Source organism: Ictidomys tridecemlineatus, chromosome 6, assembly GCF_052094955.1.
Source record: "Ictidomys tridecemlineatus isolate mIctTri1 chromosome 6, mIctTri1.hap1, whole genome shotgun sequence".
In the NCBI taxonomy this organism is placed as follows: Eukaryota; Metazoa; Chordata; class Mammalia; order Rodentia; family Sciuridae; genus Ictidomys; species Ictidomys tridecemlineatus.
The window spans coordinates 116,919,680-116,944,523 of record NC_135482.1 but is presented as its reverse complement, the minus strand read 5'-3'; the positions used below and the strand labels follow the sequence as shown (position 1 = coordinate 116,944,523).

At 36.7% G+C, this 24,844-nt stretch overlaps 1 protein-coding gene across 7 annotated transcripts in view; it reads left to right on the top strand.

Moving 5' to 3' along the window:
- LOC101961130 (WASP family member 3) overlaps positions 1-24,844 on the top strand; it is a 119,614-nt gene that overhangs the window by 58,160 nt on the left and 36,610 nt on the right. For all 7 annotated transcript variants that reach the window (XM_013366053.4, XM_040281277.2, XM_021721265.3 and 4 more), the window contains one exon: positions 10,665-10,807. In XM_013366053.4, the coding sequence (XP_013221507.1) occupies positions 10,675-10,807 (133 nt within the window). In that variant the 5' untranslated portion in view covers positions 10,665-10,674. The remainder of the gene's footprint in view (positions 1-10,664; positions 10,808-24,844) is intronic.

Sequence of the window (24,844 nt, the reverse complement as noted above, 5' to 3'; positions counted from 1 at the left end):
GAAAAATAGCTTTTGGAACAAAGAACAGATGGCCTTAATAAAGAACCAATAGCAAAATGAAAGGTTCAAATTCAGTTGTATTAATAATTACATTGAATGTTAATGACATAAGTACTCCAGATAAAAGTTAGAGATTAGAATATTGGATTGCTATCTCAATTAAACTTAATTGAAATATAAGATTAAAATAGAGAAAAAGTTATACACTACAAACACCAATCAAAAGGATTGATTATATTAATATCAAAGTAGACTTCAGGATAGGAGTTACTACCAGAGTAAATGGGACATCACCTCATTATAGTGGGGATTTTTCATATAATCTTAAGTGTGTGGATACTTCAAAAACAGAGCTTGGAATACATAAACAGAAACTGCTAGAACTTAGAGAAGTTGATGAATACAGAATTATTATTGACATCTTCATCTATTCTCTTAATAATTCATAGAATATGTACCCTGAAGATGAATTAAGGACCTAGAAGATATCAGTGACACTGTCAGCACAACGGAATGCATATTCTCTTGAAGGGCATGTGGAATTCATCAAGATTTTCTAGGCCATAAAGCAAATCTCAGCAGATTTAAAATAATTTAAATCATACAAAGCATGTCCTTTAAACACAATGAAATTAAAATGATAACAACAGTAATATATTTGTAAACAAATAACTGATTATTTGGGTTACCAAGATGAACCAACATATCACAGGATCTTCTGGATGGTTCATTGTGGACAAGAGTAGACATGGAAAAGGACATTTAGAGAACTTCATACTGTTATAAACATGTTAGATACATGTTGGATTTTTTTTAACCTTTTCAGGGAAAAACAGTTGTAATTAAATCATGCTATAATAGAATTGAAAAGTTTCACTACTGGGATTTTTAAAAAAGGATAAATAGCCAGGTGCAGTGTCACATGCCTATAATCTCTGTGGCTCAAGAGGCTGAGGCAGGAAGATAGCAAATTCAAAGCTAGTCTCAACAAAGTAATGAGGTCTTGAACAACTCTGTAAGATCCTATCTCTAAATAAAATACAAAAAAGGACTGGGGATGTGGCTCAGTAGTTAAGTGCCCCTGGGTTTAATACCTAGTTCCAAAAGAAAAAAAAAAGGATAAATAAATTATTGGGAGATAGGATAGTTGACTTAGAAGTAGAAAGCACATTGATATTATTTTCATGTTCTATAATCATTTGACTTTAATTATAAGAGTATCACTTGGAGAAGTGAAATGCCAATCTTTAGGCAGTTAGTTGCATAACACATAACAATAAAGGAAAAATTTGGGTTTAATTGTGCAATAAGAGTTAGAGGGAAAATATTAGTATTTTGTTTTAGTAATGAATAATATTAATTAAATTAGTAACATCAGTGTCTTTTTAAAATTTTTTTTTGTTTGGTTTTTTAGTTGTAGATGGACACAATACCTTTATTTAGTATTTTTTATGTGGTGCTGGGATTGAGCCCAGTGCCTCAGGCATGTTCTACCACTGAGCCACAACCCCAGCCCAATATCAGTGTCTTATAGTGAACATTTTTCTTGGCCCAGCACACATTTTCTTTTGTGCGGGATCAGGGAGAATACTGGAGATTGTACCCAGAGGCACTCTACCATTGGGCTACATTGCCACTTCTTTGTATTTTTTATTTTGAGACTGAATATCATGGCTTCAAACTTGAGATCTTTCTGCTTCAGCTTCCTGAGTAGCTGGCATTACAAGCATGCACTATGATGCCGAGCCTAGCACACATTTTCATATGTCTGTCTCCATAACCTATAAAGAAGATAGATGTGTAAGTGATATTACTCAGAGGGATTTATTGGGGGGTATTTTGAATAGACATTTTCTGATTTATATTCAACACTGTCTACCACATTTTCTGTGACTAATATCCTCAATATCTTTCTCATTCTCTGTTTGTTACCTTTCTTCTTTTAGGTTTTTTGCCTATACTGAGTCAACTATTGATATGTGTCACTATTTCTTCATTCAGATACATTTCATGAGACTGTAACTTGTGGTGGTTGTTCCAGTAAGGAAGAGATGGCAAGAACCAAAGCTAGAAATTCTTCAGATTCCTCCCAAGTGACAATAAAAATTAGCTATACAAGTTACTATAAATACATGAATATTGGATAAAGTATGTCAAAATATATGTGTGTATCTGAGTATATTTTAAAACATTGCCATTCTTAAAAAAATATCAGGATGCTGATCCATAATATGCTGGGGGGGTGGGGATAGGAGGATTAAATGAAGTCTAGATAAGGCAAAGGGAGAAAGGGGAGGGAGGAGAAAGGAGGGGGATTAGGGGTTGGAAAGATGGTGGAATGTGATGCTTATCATTACCCTAAGTACATGTAAGACACAAAGGATGTAACTCTACTTTGTGTACAACCAGAGATATGAAAAAGTGTGCTCTATATGAGTAATATAAGTTGTAATGCATTCTGTTGTCATATACAACAAATCAAAATTAAAAATTAATTAATTAATTAAGGAAAAAATAGCAATCTGACCATAGGTGTTAGGAGCTAAAGGAGTAGAAGGGATGCATACTGAACTGGGACTGGAAAGCAGGATCATACAGTCATGGGTGTTGGAGCAACCTAAGGCAGTGAGCTAGTACTGAGTCCTCAGAATAAATGCTGGGATTTTTAAAAGGAAAGCTGAATAGGAAAAAATGTGCTCAGCAACCTAGAGAAATAACTTGGTCATTTGCTGCCTGGGACTCCAAATAGTAAGAAACAAACAAGCACCCCACCCCCGGAAAAAAAAAAAAGAGTTTTTAAAGGAGAAATGAGAAACTCAACTCTGTGCCAGAGTCTCTGAAGAAGAAAACAAAATTGTTCTGTGAGAAAGCCTTCTTTAAAAAAGTACAGAGAGCATGAGAAAGGGTTATTATTTATTGGGTACGTATTATTTATTAGATACTTATTATTTATTAGGTCATTTAGGAAGTATCAGCAAATGCAGTCCCTATCTCATATGCCCACATGTGCAGTACACCCCCCCCCACACACACACACACTCACACACAGCACAGCAAGTACTGGAGTAAGTTATCTGAGTCCTCTCAGGAGCAGACTCCAAGGTGTGTAAGGGTAGCCAAACATCTGTGTTCCTCCCTGCTGCTTCTTACCCCTTTGTGTGATTGCAGCCCTGCCTCCTCTTGCTGGTCAGAGTCAGTTTCCTCTACTATTATCGGACTCATTTTCATTTTCTGTCCCTTGGTAAAATGAGTCCAAGTGTCATGGCATCATCCAGAATTTACAGTTCAGTGGGACCCTTTTGCTTTTTTCCCCGACAAGAATGAGCCATGTTTGAGAACCCCCATTCTGCAAAGTCTAGTAATGATGGACTGGGAACCACAGAGTACCCTGTTGGGCTCTTGGCAGTAATGGCAAGTGGGATCATTCCTGTTTCCACTCCTCAGCTCCTAAACCCATCTATACTTCTTGGGGACACAGTGCTATATTACTGCATCCATCCTTTCAGGGTGCCTTTTAGCTCATGTTTAGTGTGTCTTGAGGCAGCCTCAGCTTTTATTGATCCAGTTTGCTTCTGGATGGTCTTAGGCCTTATATGGACATTGGCTCATACCGTGATGGTTTCTGTCAGCTTTCCATCACTGTAACAAATACCTGAGATAAGGAGAAAAGTTTATATTGGCTTATGGTTTTTTACTTTCAGTCCATGGTTGGCTGACCCACTGTTTTTGGGCCTGTTGTGAGGCAGCACATCATGGCAAGAGCATGTATTGGAAGAAATTGCTCACTTCATGACAGCCAGGAAACAAAAAGAAGGGGTTAGGTCCCAATATTCTCTTCAAAGGCATGCCCTTGGTTACCAGACTTCTTCCACTAAGCCCTACTTCCTAAAGGTTTCACCACTATCCAATAGGTCTTTAGTGTATGGGCCTTTGGGGCACACCTAGCAAACCATAGCACAAGCCCACTCCCAACCTTTTTCTTTTATAAGGTGGGTCAAATGTTATGTGTGTGAATCCATCTGGTCAGTTCTGAGGATACCAGTGAAACTCAGGTTGGAAATTTTGTCTATGTTTTTGTTTAGTGGGGATTAATTTGTCCTATGGAAGTCTTTACACTAGTCAGACTCTCAAATTTTGACCCACCTGCCTTTTATGAAGTTTCCTATTTCCTACCTCATAGTCCCCTGGCCACACAACTAGGCTATTGGTCACTGATTAGGCATCTATCCATGTCTTCAGCTCCAGATACTTACTTCTCTGTAGGACCAAAGTGGATACATTAGTTACTCTCTACAGCACCCTACCTATTGTACAGATTTTCCCTTATTGTCTCCAAGAATCTTTCTGAATGCTGCCGTACTAGTACCCCAGTTGTTTTTGATAGGCACCTACATGGCAGTCTCACTCATCTGAAAACCAAGCTTGGACTTTTCTTACTTTTCTAACTAGATGTGTGGGGCCTATTCTACCCCTCTAGGTAGTAGAGGGGCACAGTAGCAGTACTCATGTGACTTATCTGTGGTCTCCATTTCTATTCTGTTTTGATCACAGATGTTCCATTTTCATGTCATGATAGATTTCTGCTGGTTCAAATTAATAGCTTGACAGAACTCAGTTAATTATGGAGAGCCTTGGATGCCTATGTCCTTTGTATTCTGTGATCTCTGGGGTCCTAGTAATACAACTGTTTTTTTTTTCAATGGCCTGTAATTCTCTGAGAGGGTGGCAGAATCCCAGTGGCATCATGATTCTCCTGGTGGAGTTCACCACAAGTTCCATACTGTGTCTTTTCTCTCCTTTGCACCATACAGAATCTGCTGGATCATATAGCCCCCACCTGTCTGCCTGAACCTGCTATAGGGGCCGCTCTCCAGGTCCCACTCAAAGCTGACAGTGTGTGGGCCAGAGTAGTAATGCCAGGTGTATTGTTCCGAGAACAGATAATGGGCTTTCTTCTTAGTAGTACTGAGTACATGATGCAGCAATTTGTTTTTTGTTTAATAGGAGGTATCCCAATGTGCTTCTGAGTACTTAGTCCCTCAAATTTTACTATAGTTGCCAGATCCTGAATCTTCATAGTGTTATTTGCCAACCTCTGGAGCCATGTACCACCAAGGCTTCAGCATACCAGCCACCATGGGCTTGTCTCATCAACATGATGTTGATAAATCTCTTTCTTTCTTACATAGCCCATCATTTCCCAAGCTGAGTTATGCTGACATTTGTCCCTTGGTTATGAATATGACATACAGGAAGAAGAGATTGAGTAGTGCCTTCAGGGGGCACCTGTTGCCTTGTAGGGGAGAAGCTTCTGCTGCATCTTGTAGCTCATTCAAGAGCAAGGCAAGAAAGTCCTGGAGGGGGTTGTAGGCAGGTGTTTGGATTTACTAGTGTCATGGGCATCCTTTTGGACGTCCTCATATTAGTCTCCAGGCTGCCAGTTTTTCCTCTACAGGGCTCAGCCAGCATACACCTGCTTTGGCTTAGCATGCAGAACTTCCATCTGACTCTCACAGTTCATCTCTTTCTTCAACCCACAGTTCCCCATTGTATCTTCCCTTCCAGTATAGGTCGCTAATAGGACTACTTTGTACCCACCAGGAATGCCCTATGGTTCTTACACTTAGTATACAGTGTCTCATTATTCTTATGCTGGGTATCAGTACAGTTTTGCAGTTACTACTCAACCTTGCTGTATTTTAGGTCAAAACTCTGAAACTTCTGCAAACAAGTGTCTGCACTGTTGTACCTGCTAATGGTACATACTCCTTCTAGCTCACCAACAGTGCACTCTTCAGCAATTGACAGCAATTGAACCATGAAGTGTGCCATGGACTTTTTGGCCCCCATCCCTCAGTCAGGATAGCATCTTCTTACCTACAGTAATACGTGGGCAAGTCTTAAGTACCACCTACTTCCTCAGATCATTTCTTGGGTCATTTTTGTTTGTCTGGGTCAGAGAAACAAATGCCAAGATGGAATCACAGGTGAAAGGATTTGGTTCTTCTTAATCAAAAGAAAGAATATAGAGTGGGGGTTGAGGAAGCTTAAGAGAAAGGAAACACAATGCAAGCCTGTCCCTTGAAGGAAGAGGGGGGAACACTGAGCGGGAGCATTCTCTGCTAGTTTGCCATAAGATCTAAAAGGAGACTCCATAAAGCCATGGGAGTCCTTGTTTTTGTCTTTGCCATTTGCTCAGTTATTTCATTCTAATTTCTCACAGCAGACTAACTTTATCAATCTATTTCATGTGGCCATAGAGATGTGTATCTTCACTTTTAAAGAAAGCAGCCAGACCATGCTGGACATGTGGTTCCACTTCTAAATTCCCAGGGAAAGACCCTGGCCCAGTTTCAGATGTGTCTGGAATCTAGTTCACAGTTTTGTGAACCAGATTGTTTCTCACTAAATTGAAACATTTCCCAGAAAAGTGGGACAAACTTCAGACCTAATACTAATACCTTATGCAGACTTAATAATCTTTAAACATTTTTGTAGCAATCTTTGTTTCATTTTTATAGACTGACTTGGAATAATGATTTTGATGGATCATAGTTCTTCTAATAAAGGAATGGAGAGGCATGCTCAGGTGTTTATTGGTGAAAATTAGAATAGTTTATTGCATGTTTGTGTTTGTCATTGCAAAGTATTTTCAAGAGCAATGACTGACCCAACATTTTTTTCTTTACCTTGTTTTTGCTCTTCAATTCTCTTAAAACTGAATTAGTGTCAGATTAAATTAAGGCTGTCTGGGGAAAAAATACATCTGTGTGTGTAAAATACTCCAAGAGTAGTTTTCACACTGAATGGGAAAGACATAGAAAGCATTGCTAGGTGATTGGAACTTTAAAAAGGAGCTGCAAAACCCATTTTCTAAAAGTATAGACAGATGGCAGGTCCCCTCTCTGTTGTTGTTTGTATTTAGACATGTATGGGATCTCCAAATAAAGGTATAGTAAGAAATGGAAGCTGGGATTATTCAAGGCTGAAATACTGAACAACAATAGGCAGAGTGCCCCAAGGGAAGGCCAAAAAGAAATATATATGTGTATGTGCTCATGGGTACTCCTGTACCAATGTCTGCTGTTGGGCCGCTTATTTACTGTTTCTAGGAGTTGGTAACTGTAGGAGGGGCAGGCTCCCTCTTCAGTGTCAGCAAGACTGAGATATGAACGTATCAGAAAAAAAGAAGATAAAAGACATGGTTTCTACAACTATTAAAGGATTGAAGTTTATCATTTGTGCCCCAATAATATCTTGAGCAAGTGTTTAGGTCAGCACTCATAGCAGCTCTACTAAGCATACTGTGAACCTGCCAGTACTGCCATATTGTTTAGTGAGCAGTCCAGTGGAATAGAGAAAGGCATGTCTTACAGGCAGAAACAAAAGCCTTTGGAAGTAGTGAGGTGAGTATCACAGGACCTGGACTTGTAGACATGAATGACAGGAACAGACATTCCCTACTTGGGAATTAGCCTGAGCTAGCTCCCAAGTAAGCCAAAATGACTGGCATATTTGATATTGGGGAACTACTCAGCTCAGGAGAAAATGGAGGAGAGTATTTAACTTGTTTTGGGGATATATTCTAGACATGTCAGTAGGACATCAGAGTGATTAGTGTGTAAATCTCCAAATAGTTATAGGTCTACAAAAAATAGGAGTGGTAATTGGGGAGAAGCTGTACATTTCGGGTCAGTGCAGAGGTTTAAAAATAGGAGGAGGCAGCATTTAATCCTGAATAAAGGCAGAATAAATGTGGAGGAGGAGAACATTGTACACCAAACTATCATGAAATCTTTTTGAGAAATTGTTTAGAGGATAAAGAACACCTGGGCTAGTCTTGTACACCAGTGCTATAAGCAGACTGTGACCAAGTTCATACTCTTTAACAGGCATCTGGTTCATTAGCTCATTTGCTTTGTCTTTAGAAGGTTTATGCTACCTCCTTCTCTGCTTTGATTGCTCTGTGCTTCTTTATGGACATTGTTATGGTTTCAATGTGAGTTGTCCCCGAAAAGCTCACATGGGAGAGAATGCAAGATGATTCAAAGGAAAAATGATTGGGTTGTAAGAGTCTTAACCTAATCAGTGAATTCATCCCCTGTCAGGGATTAACTGAGTGGTAACTGAGTTGTAGCATGGGCTGGAGGCGGTAGGAATTAGTGCATGGCTTTGGTGTATATATTTTGTATCAAGAGAGTGGAATTTCTCTCTTTCTACTTCCTGATCACTGTGATGTGAGCCGCTTCCTTCTGCCACCCTCTCCAGCCATGATGTTCAGCCTCACCTTGAGCTCGGAGGAATGGAGCCAGCCTTCTATGGACTAAGACTTCTGAAACTGTGAACCCTCAAATAAACTCTTCCTCCTCTACAGCTGTTCTAGTCAGGTCCTTTAGTCACAGCTGTGAAAAAGCTTACTTAAACAGAAATCGTCTTTTTTGTTGCTTGATTTCCTTCTAGTTCTTATGCACTAGGTCCCTATTTATCTGTTCATTATTTTTCTTTGCTGTGCTTTATGTTTTGTTAAGCTTATAATAATCGGTCTTCTTTTTTATCTTTCATGAGGAATCCTAGTTTTCTGGGTTATTTTATTGTGATAAATTATTGTCCAATTACTTGAAATAAATCTCTGAGAAAGCTGTAACAACACATAATAAATCTTTTTTACACTTTTACTTAGAAACCTCCCTATCTAGAATTTTCACAGCACCCTTCCTTGGGTGTGTGTTCTTCTTTCTTTAATGATTTTTGTGTGTTACTATCTTATAGGTTACACTTTACACTCAAACAACAAATGACAAACTGTTTTTGTTTTATTATTACAAATGGAATTATTAGCATTATAGAATCAACATATAAGATAAATACAATAGGATAAGGGTTGTGTGTAGCTCGGTGGTAGAGTGTTGCCTAGCATGCTTGAGACCCTGGGTTCAATCTCCCCATCCCCCCAGAAGATAATTAATATACAAAAAAGATACAATTACTATAATTAGTCACTTTTTTAAAGTGTTACTGTATACCAGGCCCTATTCTATGTAACTTATGCATATAGTAGCTGAGAGGTTGGTACCTCCTCATTGTCAGTGGGGGGAATTTTATTATCCCCCATTTTACAGGGAGGCAGCTGAGGCACACAAAGGTAAAGTGATGAGCCATGGTGATGCACCTCTCAATGGATGAGCCAGTGGTGTGGGAATCTGAAAATGTGGTCATTGTGTTCAACCACCATTCAGCAAACACAAGGAAAAAAAATAGCAAATAAAGAATTGGGATTCAACAGAACTTTTCCTTGATAAATCTGCTGTTTTTGCCCTCCTCCATTTCATTCCCCATGTTCCCTCTGCCTCAGACCCTTTTGTGAACTGACCCATGTGCGTCCCTGAGGTTTCAGTTCAGTTAAGTCTAAGAGAATGTGCCCCTGACTCCTGAGACAGATCAGCACCCTACCCCTACATGGTTTCAGAATCCCCAAGTTACTCTTCATAGCACTGATCAAGTGGAAGGTGAGTGAACCTCAGTGACTTGCTCAGAGGTCTTCTTTCTGCTAGAGTACAGTGCCTTGTGTGAGGTGTCTTGTCCACATTCATTCACCATTGCATCCACATCACTTTCCACACCACTGGCTATGAATGCCTAGGTCCTTGATCCACTTTGAGTTTTGTGCAGGGTGAGAGATAGAGGTTAAATTTTATTCTGCTACTTGTGGATATCCAGCAGGAAAAGGATTTCTTAGATGGATTTTTAAAAGCTGTTTCTCCTGTTTTATTCCACTTCACTCCTGTTTCACAGATACCTAAGTCTTTAGTAGGGAAGGTAGGGAAGTTCTGGAGCTTGGTGGACTTATTTTCTGCTACCCCTTATTTGCAGTCTAGATAAAGCCATTTCTATCTTATAATCTGATTATACTTTCTCTGTAGTTTTATAACTATTCCTCCTCTCCTCCTCTTAGTGGTTGTGTTAGTCAGCTTCCTATCATTATAACAAAGTGCTAGAGATAATTAACTTATAAAGGATAACGTTCTATTTGGCTCAGAGTTTTGGAGGTTCCAGTGCATGATTGCATGGCCCTGTTGCTTTTTATTGCCTTTGGCAAAACACCATTCATGGCAGAAGCATGTGGTAGAGTTGAATTGCTTACTCATTTCCAGGAAACAGATAGGAGGGGTCAGGGTCTCACACTCCCCTTTAAGGGGATTTCCCCAATGACCTTAAAGAACATTGACCTCTTACTAGGCCTTACCTCTTAAAGGTTCCACCATCTCTCGATATCATCCCATAGGGACTAAGACGTTCACACACAGGATTTTAGGGGATGCTTAGGTTCCAAACTATAGCCATACTTGTGGACTTGCCTTTTCTATCTTCTCATCAGAGAGGGAAAGAGGTAAAAATGCACTATTCAGTCTCATGCTTTGGTGGAGATTTAGCATGTATTATTTTTCTAGAAAAGGAGAATTATACTATCCATATATCTGAAATCCATAAAATTAATTGAAATAATTAAACATTCACTGCATGTTGCATTTTATCTATACTCTCATGTAGAAATAATAGGATAATGAAATTCCTAGGACAAATTGAATTTTCAAAAGAACTAAAACTCAATAGATTTTTTAAAATGTAAATATGAGCTTTTCAAAAATTATCTTTTTAATTTTCAGATTGTGAGCCATGCCTTTAGTGAAGAGGAACATTGAACCCCGGCACTTATGCCGGGGAGCTCTACCAGAAGGAATTACCAGTGAACTTGAATGTGTAACCAACAGTACTCTTGCTGCAATCATACGCCAGCTAAGCAGTCTGAGTAAGTCACTTCTTTTTTTTTTTTTTTCTGGTTACTGATGACACGTTATTAACTTTACATTATCAAATTGATTTCAATTCAATAGTTATGCTATTGCAGATGTAAAGGAAAGAACCCTTCTCCCTTCACATTTTCCAGTGTGCAACTAATTGTTTTGCCCACTGGGCTTGTGATATCCATCACTATACAATGAAGATATAATGCTACAATTACCAGCTCACAAATTATTAGGTAAGACCAAACATGTAGACTCAAAATAGTGTTAATTTATTAAAGCTTTTTCAAATAGTGTTAATTTTTTTAACTTTAGTAAGTTATTTTGTTGAACTTGAGTGGGAGCAATCATTTTTTTTTAAATGTAATAAATTGAAAACTAATACTCGTAATATTTCTGGTACATATGAGGTGCTCAATAAATATTTTTGATTGACTTATGTTCCAAATGAGTCATAGAATAAAATCCAAGGCAGTAAGATTTGCTGGTTTTAACCTACTTAAAATTAAAATGCAAGTACTGGCTTTCATATTGATAAGTTAACTATACATGTGCCATATTTATTTTCGTATGTGTAGATTTATTGCAAATACAGGCATAAGGAAGGAAAGACTTTTTATTATTCTAGTTTTGACTGTTAATTTTTAAAACCCAAGAAAGATTCTATTTCCTCAAATATGCATAAAAAGGCTTTTCCCTTCAAAGCTTTTTGAAGTTGAACTATTTTTTGCCTAACTTACATTTATATCGTGATCTTGTTTTCTCACTTCATCCCATTCCTTTTCTGTTGAGAGGGTTGAGGTAGCATTTCTGGTGACAGGTTTTCACAGTTAAATTTTTCAAAAACTCTGCTAATGACCAGAAAGGCCTTCATGAAATTCCACATACTGGTAGTCTCAAGCATAGGAAGATTTTTTAAAATTATCTTGAAGAAGAAACGCTGCAGATAAATATTTCTTTTAAAGAATTGTATTATACTGTACTATTATTGGTGTATTTTTAGTAGATCTGCACTCATTGACCAAGGAAAAAGTAACTTGGAAATTACTTAAAATGTATTTTAAAGTAAATTTCTTCTGGAGACTAATTATAATTGATTTTTAGTAGTAGTTATGGATAAAATATACAAATTAATATAAGTAATTGCAGGAAAATTCCTTGTAAATTATTGAATGGTAGAAATGTTTCTGTTTACATTCATATATATTTGCAGGAATTATTTAGTCTTTTGTTTTTATGGCTTAAATGTCTGTTGACAAAGTGAAAGTGATTAAAATGAACAAACTGTTAAAATTTGAGTAATCTACATGTCATGCTATAAAAATATTCAGCATAGTGTTGTATTGATTGTTTATAGTGCCTGCTTGGCCATAACTTCCTGTAAGCAAATCTGACTACCCAGTGTGTTTGTTGTACATGGACTTCATAGTGGGAAAATAGTCCATTCAAATATGTCACTATCCTTAACTGTGGAACCTGTGGGTGTATTATGTTCTGTGCAAGGGTGGATTAGGTTAGGCAGCTAATTTAAGAGAAGAGGATTACCTTGGATTATATAACTGTTTGGGCCTATTGGAATCACAGGACTTTTTAAAATGTAGACCAAGGAGATAGAAGAATCAGTATCCAAGTGTGCGCTGTGAAAAAAGGCTCAGCTGGCTTTTGCTGACTTTGAAAATGAAGGAAAGGACCAGAAGCCAATGAATGCAGACAGTTTCTAGAAGCTGCTGAAAATAAGGAGATGGATTCTCCCTCTCAGCCCCCAGATGGAGCACAGCTTCACCAATATCTTGGTTTTAATACTGTGAAATCCATTTTAGATTGAAGACCTCCAGAAATATGAGATTATAGTTTGTGCTCTTATAATCCACTCTGTGGTAATTTGATATAGCAGCTATAGGAAACTCATATACCACTTACCCTCAATCATGTTGCATTCCATAGGATCCTCAGTACCTTAGGGTTGCATCAGTGAGAAACATTTACCTCAAGGACAGTCAGTCCCTAGTGAGACACTCTCAGTGGCCCCAACTCTGCCTCTCTACCAGGATCACTAGGGGAACATTAAAACAAGATGCTAGGAATCCCCCCCCCCAATGATGGTGATTGGAGTATGTATAAGAGATGCTATCCACCAAATTAGTTACCTGTGTGTCTGGATTGAAAAAGTAAGCTAGGTTGGTCAGATTCTTTTAGGACATTTGAACTAGGAAGAAGCACATGAATTTGTTAGTTTATTATAGGTCCTACTGCTGAGATGTAATATAGGGCTAAAGAAGCCATGACCATCTATAAGCCAAAGTTGTACAGGCCTGAGCCTAGGAGAAAGCAGAGGAAGTCAGTGGCAGAAAAGGCAAAAGGAGGGACCGGTAGAGAGAACTGCACATGAGAGAGAACATGAGCCCCATAAGGCAGAGAGAGCAGCTGGTCCCTAGACTTTCCCAGGATGGCCTCTCACTGCTATTCAAGGTGAAGTTTTTTGGTTTTCTCAGGGTGAATGTTCCCTTCAAGTTCCCTGCCTGCAACTGGGGCATGCAACCTAAAAACCCTTTATAGAAAGAGTATATGCCAGGGGTAAATTCTAGAAAAGTAAGAAAAACTGAGTGTACTGGACTTATTGTTTATGTGTTCACAAAATTCATATATTGGAATCTTATTTCCAGGGTTGTCTTATTTATAAATAGGGTCTTTGTGGGAAGGTGATAGGTCCTGAAGATGAGGTTATTGCCTTTACTTAAAAGACCTGAGAGAGACCCCATGTTCCCTCCATGTGAGGACTCAGAATAGGGGTGCACTCTTGAAGCAGAAAGAATAGCACCCAACAAATATTGAATCCACCAGAACCCTGATCTCGCACTTCTCAGCCCTAGAACTATTTAAAACCACAGACAGTCTGTGGTTTTCTTATCATAGCCTGAACTGACTGAGATGCTGAGGTATTAATTGGTCATAGAATAGCAAATTAGATTTACCATTTATTTATTTGTTTGTTGGTTGTAGATAGACACAATACCTTTATTTTATTCATTTATTTTTATGTGATGCTGAGAATCGAACCCAATGCCTCATGTGCTAGGCAGGTACTCTACCACTGAGCCACAACCTCAGCCTTTACCCCAGTACTTTATTTATTAGTGTTTATTTACTTAGTACCTCTGTAGGTGCAACAAACAGGAAGTAATTGTTCCCTGTCTAGAAGTTAAACACATTTTTAATGTGTTTATACTTTATAAATAAAGTATATTTTCAGTATGGTTTTAAAATAGGAAATAGATATGCAGTCATTACAACCTGTAAGAAAACACAAAAAACATAATAAATAATATCTACATAGGTGAATCTTAGTTTTTGTGATTTCTCACTGAACAAATATGCTACTGGATATATGGAAAGTTATATACAATTTTTTTATGATCTAAGTTTGTTAGGAAGCATAAGAAAATATTTTTAAAAAGAATATTTTGGGGCTGAGGTTGTGGCTCAGTGGTAGAGTGCTCACCTAGCACGTGTGAGGCCCTGGGTTCAATCCTCAGCACACATAAAAATAAATAAATAAAGATATTGTGCCCAACTACAATTAAAAATAAATAAATATTTAAAAAGAATGTTTCATGTTATTTTCTATTTTCATAATCATTGAGGTATTTTAAGTTTTAAGAATGCATGAATCTGTAATATTAAAAGTCTTTTTTTGCTGACTATTCATTCCTATGATAAAGTCAAAACAGAATCTTTAAATTTTCTTGTGCACCTGACCATTATTCAGTTGGTCCAGATTAAAATGGACTGTGTTAAGTCTCACTTCTGTGCCCCACAACACCTCGCCCCCATCTTTCAGCATCTACGCTCACCCATCAGAGACTCATTTTCAGGTGTGCTGATAGGTGATAGAGAGTTACCTGGATTTCTTGCAAGCAATATACAGAGGCTGGACTTTGTCCTTCTGTGCCATCTTAGGGGCCGAGTTTAGGGGAATTTAAGGACCTTTCTTGAGCCTGAATGGTCCTGCCCACCTGAGAATGGCTTGCTTCAAGAGAATCAGGGTGACAAATTGTCTGGCAGTTCTAAGGAAGACAAATCAGATCAGGACTCCAGAAGGAATTTCTTTGCTCTTTTCCAATAAGGAAGACTAGCAGTTGACATCCTCATTCATTAGGTTATTTTGCTTCTCATCACATTTATTAGGACAGTTCAGAGTCATGAATATATAAATGACTTTGCATAAGGCAAGAAAAGAATCTGGTTCTGGATGCTAATTAGTCCTCTGTAAGCCCTGTAACTAACTACACACCTGTTGGGAAAACTGGGTTTTTAAAAAACATATTGCCATGTTCCCATTACATCCAAATCAGACACCTGACTTCAAGGCTCAGTAATTTGGCAGCAATGGATTCTTAACAGGCTTTACAGAGAACTGAAATCTTTTCAATGAGAATATACTGATTATTGGTATTGAGTTTAGGGATAGTTGTAGAAATGAAAGAGAGGAAATTTGTAACCTGCCAGTCTTACAGTTAAAGGATCAGAGGCTTTCAGAACTTCATCCACCAAAATAAAAAAAAATTAGTCTTTATTAGCTTTCAGATTTTTCTCATTATTTCAAACTATCTAATATGAAAGATCAGAGAAATGGCATGGTGGAGAAAAGCCACTTGCTTTGTATTTTTTATTATATTTTTGGTAATTTTGATTAATAGTGTGTCACTTGGTTTCCATCTAGGGGATATTGATATTTTTTCTTTAATTAATGACAGTTTAGTGCAGCAATTAACACTAAATCACAATTGCTTTTTCATCATTTCCTTGATTAATAATCTGAGTGTTCTTACTCCTGTCAGCTAGTTGCTCAATTAAAATTATAGTGTATTGCAATCAAATTCTTAATGATATTCTAATGCAATTTTAATATACTTTGCTTTGAAAAGGAGGTAAGAAGATAGGACATTTGTGTCATCCTTGGCACAATTTTTTATACCTCAGAGGTTGGTTTTTATTACTTTTCTTTGTTCTTGAGATAATAGCTATCTTCCCCTTTCTCTTCTTTTTTTTTTAATTTTTTATTTTTTTTATTGGTTGTTCACAACATTACAAAGCTCTTGACATATCATATTTCATACATTAGATTGAAGTGGGTTATGAACTCCCAATTTTACCCCAAATGCAGATTGCAGAATCACGTCGGTTACACATCCACAATTTTACATAATGCCCTATTAGTAATTGTTGTATTCTGCTACCTTTCCTATCCCCTACTATCCCCCCTCCCCTCCCCTCCCATCTTCTCTCTCTACCCCATCTACTGTATTTCATTATTCTCCTTGTTTATTTTCCCATTCCCCTCACAACCTCTTATATGTAATTTTGTATAGCAATGAGGGTCTCCCTTCATTTCCGTGCAATTTCCCTTTTCTCTCCCTTTCCCTCCCATCTCATGACTCTGTTAAATGTTAGTCTTTTCTTCCTGCTCTTCCTCCTTGCTCTGTTCATAGTTGTTCTCATTATATCAAAGAAGACATTTGGTATTTGTTTTTTAGGGATTGACTAGCTTCACTAAGCATAATCTGCTCTAGTGCCATCTCTTCTTAATATGATATCACAAAGAATGCAGTAAGAGCCACACATGCCAAATCCCAGCGGCTCCTCCCTCCGGCTCCTCTGATGCAGGAGGATCAAATGTTCACAGCCAGCTTCAGCAATTTAGCAAGGCCCTAAGCAAGTTAGTGAGGTCCTGTTTCAAAATAAAATATATAAGAAAGGGCTGGGCTATGGCTCAGTGGTAAAGTACCTCTGGATACAGTATGTCCCTGGTACAAAAAAACAAAACAAGAAAGGAGTAAGAATTAGCATGTCCCTCTCCACACAAAGTTATTGGTTATATTTGATGATATTAATAAGGTGATATAGAAAATTTAACATAAAAATATGCAAAGGAAAAGATGAATAAATTGCAATCATCAGAGAAAATTATTGATAATATTTTATCTGTGTGTATTATATATGCACACACACATACATTTATCTTTACAAAAACGGTATCAAGGTAGAAATGGCATTGTAGCCCATTCACTATATAGTATATATATTTTTATTGATTCTTTTAAGACACAGTTTTTAATAACTGGAGATTATTATATTTATATGCCATATTGTTTAGACATTTTTGTCTCTTTTTTTTGTTTTCAAATGAAGTTTATTTCAGTCATTTTATAAACCGAATGCATCATGATGTTGTTGTTTTAAGATACAAAATCACAGAGAACAAACAGAAAAGCCTGCTAATAGTTCATAATCCCCCTAACCTAAAATCCCTATTGTTGATATTTTGGGGGTTTTCAATTTGTTTATTTTTGAAAACAATTTTATGAGAATATTTATTTTGCATTTGCATCATATTATTAGTGTACTATTCTGCTTTTGTCACTTGTGGGTTTTTATTTGGTTCAGTTTTTTAATAGAATAGGAATTTGATGAAACTGTGGAATCTGATTTTTTTTTTTGATAGTGGATGTATATGAGATTCATTGCAGTATACTCAAATGTATAAATAGGAATGTTAGGTCAGATTCATTTCACCGTCTTTCCCTGTCCATCCCTCCTCCCTTTCCTTCATTCACCATTGTCTGCTCAACTGGTATTCTCTTCTCTTTTTTTATGCCTCCTTTTTATGTTGGATTAACTCCTGCTTATCAGAGAAAACATTTGACCTTTGACTTTTGGGACTGGGTTATTTCACTTGTCATGATAATCTCCAGTTTCATCCATTTACTAACAAATGCCATGAAGTCATTCTTTATGATTTAGTCTTTTTTTCTACTCTTGAACATAGAAGTTATTTCTTTGTCAGAGTCAGGGGCACTTATAAATTATTGTACAAAATAGCTGCATATGTTTTGGTTGTTTATGATGTTTTAATATACTTGTCTTGTATCTTAATAATCCAGACTTCTCATAATGAACAAAAAGAATCTCCAAAAATTGCCTAAAATTCTATAAGTCTATTAATTTTAAATTTGTCTCTCTTTTTTGTAATCATTGCAAAATCGATTTTTCCCTCATTTCCATGTTTGGTGTAATTATATAAATGAGAAAGGAGTCTATTTTCTTCTCCTATACTTTAAAAAGTAATTGTTTTCATTAATTCTCCTGAAGGTACACAATATATTTCATATCAAATTGAATGCTAAATTGACATAAATATTCTTTCTTAAGGGCTCACACTCTTATTTCTTAAGGGTTTGTACTTTGATTTCATAGGCTTGCACTCTCATACATTTGCTCTGTTTTTGGATCTGAAATTTGGACCTAATTCCATTAAGTGCAGTGCTACTGAGAATAGAGGTTTAAATATTTTGAAGGCATGCACTTTATACATTTCTTAGATGTTTTTAGCCACAGGATTTTTGTGGTGGGAGGAAAAGGATAAAACACACTTTATAAAGGTTAAAAAGATCACAAGTGTTTTTCTGTGTAGGTTAAGGCTAAAGGTAAGGGTAAGTTAGGATATTGATATATCTGCACAGAAGTTGATGTAAGAAGCACAACAAGAATTTATGAAGTTTTTTTAAAAAAATTCTTCTAATTACTTATATATGACACATTGTATACAAATGGAACACAACTTCCCATTCCTCTGGCTGTACATGGTGCAGAGTCACACCAATCCTATAATCATACCTGTATATAGGGTAATAATGTCTATCATACTTCACCAGTTCTTCCCACCCACAGGCCCCCTACCCTCTGCTCACTCCCCTCTGCCAATCCAGAGTTCCTCCATTCTTCCCTACCTGCTCCACCCCCGTTATGGATCAGCATCCGCTTATTAGAGAAAACATTCAGCCTTTGTTTTGGGGGGGTTTGGCTTATTTTGCTTAGCACGATATTCTCCAGCTCCATACATTTACTGCAAATGCCATAATTTCAGTCATCTTTAAGGCTGAGTAATATTCCATTGTGTATATATACCACAGTTGCTTTATCCATTCATCTATTGAAGGGCATCTAGGTTGGTTCCATAGTTTAGCTGTTATGAATTGAGCTACTATGAACATTGATGTGGCCACATCACTGTAGTATGCTGATTTTAAGTCATTTGGATAAAGACCAAGGGCTGGGATAACTTGGTCAAATGGTGCTTCCATTCTAAGTTTTCTAAGGAATTTCTGTACCGCTTTCCAGAGTGGTTGTACCAATTTGTAGTCCCAACAGCAATGTATGAGTGTATCTTTTCCCCCACATCCTCGCTAACACTTATTATTGCTTGTATTCTTGATAATTGCCATTCTGACCAGAGTGAGATGAAATCTTTGAGTAGTTTTGATTTTCATTTTTCTGATTGATAGATAAATTGAACATTTTTTCATATATTTGTTGATCTATTGTATATCTTCTTCTGAGAAGTGTGTGTTCAGTACCTTAGCCCATTTATTGATTGGGTTATTTACTTTTTGGTGTTAAGTTTTTTGAGTTCTTTATATATCCTGGAAATTAGTGCCCTATCTGATGTGCATGTAGTAAAGATTTTCTCCCACTCTGTGGGCTGTCTCTTCACATTATTCATTGTTTCTTTTGAATCCATCCCATTTATTAATGCTTGATTTTATTTCTTGTGCTTTAGGAGTCTGGTTAAGAAAATCAGGACCCAATCTGACATTATGAAGATTTGGATCTACTTTTTCTTGTATTAGGCGCAGGGGTCTCTGGTCTCATTCCTAGGTCCTTGATACACTTTGAGTTGAGTGTTGTGCAGGATAAGAGATAAGGATTTAATTCATTTTGCTAAGCATTGGTTTCCAGTTATCCCAGCACCATTTGTGGCAGAGGTGATCTTTTTGCCAAGGTATGTTTTTGGCACCTTTGTCTAGTACGAGATAATGGTATTTATGTGGGATTGTCTTTGTGTCTTCTATTCTGTTCCATTGGTCTATATGTCTATTTTGCTGCCAATACCATGTCATTTTATTACTATATCTCTGTAGTTTAGTTTAAGGTCTGGTATTCTGATGCCTCCTGCTTCGCTTTTCTTTCTAGGGATTACTTTGGCTATTCTGGGTCTTTTTTTTTCAAATTAATTTAATGATTGCGTTTTCTATTTCTATGAGTAATGTTTTTGGGATTTTAACCATAATTGCAGTAAATCTGTATAATGTTTGTGGTAGTATGGCCATTTTGACAATATTAATTCTTTCAATTCAAGAACATGGGAGATCTTTCCATCTTCTAAGGTCTTCTTCAGTTTCTTTCTTTAGTGTTCTGTAGTTTTCATTTTAAAGGTCTTTCACTTCTTGTTAGATTTCTTCCAAAGTATTTTTTAAGGCTATTGTGAGTAGGGTAGTTTTCCAAATTTCTCTTTTAGTGATGAAACCACTGATGAATAGAAATGCACTTGATTTATGGGTATTGATTTTATATTCTGATACTTTGCTGAATTCATTTATTAGTTTTAAAAGTTTTCTGGTGGAATTTTTTGGATCTTCTAAATGTAGAATTGTCATCTGTAAATAGTGATAGTTTGAATTCTTCTTTTCCTATTTGTATCCCTTTTAATTTCTTTCATCTGTCTAATTGCTCTAGCTAGAATTTAAAGGACTGTATTGATTAAAAATAGCAAAAGTGGGCATCCCTCTCTTGTTCCAGTTTTTAGAGGGAATGCTTTCAGTTTTTCTCCATGTGGAATGATGTTGACTTTGAGCTTAGTATAGATACCTTTTACAATGTTGAGATGTGTTCCTACTATCTCTAGTCTTTCTAGTGTTTTGAACATGAAGGTGTACTGTATTTTGTCAAATGCTTTCTCTGTATCTATTGAGATGATCATATGATTCTTTTCTGTAAGTCTATAGATGTGATAAATTATGTTATTGATTTCTATATGTTGAACCAAGCTTCCATCCCTGGGATGAACCCCACTTGAACGTGGTAAACTATCTTTTTAGAATGTTTTTGTATACAATTTTCCAGAATTTTATTGAGAATTTGTGCATTTATATATATCAGAGACATTGGTCTGAAGTTTTGTTTCCTTGATACTGTTTGTCTGGTTTTGGTGTCAGGGTGATACTAGCCTAATGGAATGAGTTTGGAAGAGTTCCCTACTTTTCTATTTCATGAAATGATTTGAGGAGCATTGGTGTTAATTCTTCTTTGAAGGTCTTATAGAACTCGGCTGTGAATCCATCTGGTCCTGGGCTTTTCTTTGTTGGTAGGCTTTTGATGGCATCTTCAATCTCATTTCTTGAAATTGATCTGTTTAATTTGTATATGCCCTCCTGATTCAGTTCTCATTATAATGTGCCTTGGTGTGGATCTGCTCTAATTTTGTACATTTGGGGTCCTATAAGCCTCTTGTGGTTGATTTTCCATTTCATTATTCAGATTTGGGGAATTTTCTGATATTATATCATTGAAAAGATTGTACATTCCTTTGGTTTGTATCTCTGTGTCTTCATCTGTCCCTATAAATCTTAAAAGAATTTTTGAAGTTCTAATGCTTCAAGACTTACATAAGTGTTGGCGTTTCTCATGAATAAGGTAGAAGGTTATTGAAGGCAAGGAGGATACACCATATATTTAGGAGACTAGAGGTTGAGTTTTCCTTGGGAATTCAGAAGTATTTCAGATTTCAGATTTTTTAATATTTGCCTATCCATAATGAGGTAACCTTGGGGATAGCACTAAGTCTAAACAGGAATTTCATTTATGTTTCATATATACATCACCTGCAGGTACGTTTATACAGGTATTTTTAGTACATTTACACTTCAATTATGACCCATCACTTGAAGTTAGCTGTGGACTTTTTCATGTGTGGAATCATTTGGCATTCAGAAAATTTCAGGTTTTGGGGCATTTCAGATTTTCAGATTAATGGTCCTCACCCTATTTAAGATAAAAAGACCCATTAGCCATAGAATTGGAGGGCAGTGTAAGATGAGTTCCCCTCGGGCTGGGGATGTGGCTCAAGCGGTAGCATGCTCGCCTGGCATGCGTGCGGCCCGGGTTCGATCCTCAGCACCACATAGAAACAAAGATGTTGTGTCCACCGAAGACTTAAAAAAAATAAATATTAAAATTCTCTCTCTCTCTTCTCTCTCTCTCTCTCTCTCTCTCTCTCTCTCAAAAAAAAAAAAAAAAAGATGAGTTCCTCTCACCTTACGAGAGGTAGGATTATATGGGAACCAGTCAAATCTATTGATCCACCATTTGACCTGGAATATTGGAAATAGTTTCTTCAGGGAATTATAGAAATAATTATTAAGTTACTTTTAACTTATCCTTTCCCTGTATAGTTTTCAATAAAACAAGTGTTAATCCTGATTTGTTCTTAAGAGCACAAGTTAGAGAGTCAGCCAAACCTGAACTTTTATTCCTGGAGATCACTCTGGTTATGTCATCTATATTCTTTCTATTTCATGAGTTTCAAGGCTTATGGTAAAGTATCTCAAGTGATTTATAGATGTTCCTCTAATTGGTTTGATTTACTCTTATCAAAGCATATCGCCTAAAACTTTGAGGGAAGATTTTTAAGGTTTACTTTTTTAAAAAAAATTTTACTATAGCCATTGTCATCAGATATATGATTGTAATTATGAGCATCCTAAACTAGTATTCTTCCTTAATGGATGCCCTTTTATGGGAATAACCATTCTCTACTTTATCTTTCATATTCTGTACTTCATCTTTTGTCCATAAAAAGAGAGTGAGAGACACACAGAAAGGGAAAAGGGAAAAAGAAGCAGAAACCAAAGATGACCCCATTTTTTGGAATTAACTGATATGTACTTTAAAATATTTAGCTTTTCTGAGCATGGTGCATACCTGCAATCTCAGCAGCATGGGAGGCTGAGGCAGGAGGATTGCAAGTTCAAAGCCATCTCTAAGCAACTTATGGAGTTCCTCTCTCTAAATATAAATAAAAAGGGCTAGCTGCTTGGTTGAGTGGGTTAAGCATCTCTGGATTTAGTACCTGGTACCAAAAAAATATAAAAATCAATAAAAGGATATAAGCATATATAAATATTAAAATTTTAAAAGTGTTATATGACATGTATTCAATATATACATGTATTTTATATACAATGTTTCATATATATATATGCCTTTGAAAAATATATTGAAGGAACTTTCAGTTTCTGGTCTAGCTTTTAAGGGACTTGGAAGTCACTCCTATTATCCAATAAGAGAAAAAAAACTGAACAAAATAAAAACACCTTTCTTAGATCATCACAGAACTATGGTCAAAGGACAAACTGATGCCCCAAATCAGCCAGATGCAGATACAGAGAATCAGGCAGAAACTCACACATAGAAGCAAAGGAGGACCATTCCAGGCTGGAAAGCCTGTGCTGTGATTGCTGAGTTGTTGTAGACTTAGGACAAATGTGAGATTTAAAAGATCCCAGGGTGCCCAGTCTTTTTTTAATATTAATTTTTTAAATTTATATATGACAGCGGGATGGATTACAATTCATATCACACATACAGAGAACAATTTTTTATATCTCTGGTTGTATACAAAGTATATTTACACCAATTCATGTCTTCATACATGTACTTTGGATAATGATGACCATCACATACCACCATCATTTCTAACCCCATGCCCCCTCCCTTCCCCTCTCACCCCTCTGCTCTATCTGGAGTTTGTCTATTTCTCCCATGTTCCCCCTCCCTACCCCACTATGAATCAGTCTCCTTATATCAGAGAAAACATTAGGCATTTGTTTTTTTAGGATTGGCTAACTTCACTTAGCATTATCTTCTCCAACTCCATCCATTTACCTGCAAATGCCATGATTTTATTCTCTTTTATTGCTGAGTAATATTTCATTGTATATAAATACCACATTTTGTTCCCATTCATCCATTGAAGGGCATCTAGTTTGGTTCCACAGTTTAGCTATTGTGAATCGTGGTGCTATAAACATTGATGTGGCTGTGTACCTGTAATATGCATTTAAAAAAAATTTTTTTTAGTTGTTGATAGACCACAAAAAAACAAATAAATAAAATATGCTGTTTTTAAGTCTTTGGGGTATAGACCGAGTAGAGGGACAGCTGGGTCAATTAGTGATTCCATTTCCAATTTTCCAAGGAATCTCCATACTGATTTCCATAATGACTGTACCAATTTACAATCCCACCATCAGTGTATAAATATACCTTTTCCCCCCACATCCTCACCAACACTTATTGTTGTTTGTATTCATAATAGCTGCCATTCTGACTGGAGTGAGATGAAATTTTAGAGTAGTTTTGATTTGCATTTCTCTAATTGCTAGCAATGATGAACATTTTTTTATATATTTGTTGATTGTGTATCATCTGAGAAATGTTTCTTCAGATCCTTGGCCCATTGATTGATTGTTTTTGGTGCTTAGCTTTTTGAGTTCTTTATATACTCTAGAGATTAGTGCTCTATCTCATGTGTGAGGGGTAAAAATTTGTTCCCAAGATGTAGGCTCTCTATTCACCTCACAAATTGTTTCTTTTGCTAAGAAGAAACTTTTTAGTTTGAGTCCATCCCATTTATTGATTCTTGGTTTTAATTCTTGTGCCAAAGGAGTCTTTTTAAGGAAGTTGGGGCCTAATCCCACATGACAGAGATTAGGGCCTACTTTTTCTTCCAATACACGCAGGGTCTCTGGTTTTATTCCTAGGTCCTTGACCATTTTGAGTTGAGTTTTGTGCATGGTGAGAGATAGGGGTTTAATTTCATTTTGCTGCATATGGATTTCCAGTTTTCCTAGCACCATTTCTTAAAGAGGCTCTTTTCTCCAATGCATGTTTTTTGTACCTTTGTCCAAGTATTGTAGTTTTACGGGTTAGTCTCTGTGTCCTCTATTCTGTACCATTGGATTACCGGTCTGTATTGGTGCCAATACAGTGCTGTTTTTGTTACTATTGCTCTGTAGTATAGTTTGACGTCTGGTGTAGTGATGCCACCTGCTTCACTCTTCCTGCTAAGGATTGTTTTAGCTATTCTGGGTCTTTTTTTTTCCAGATGAATTTCATGAGGAATGCCATAGGGTTTGATTGGAATT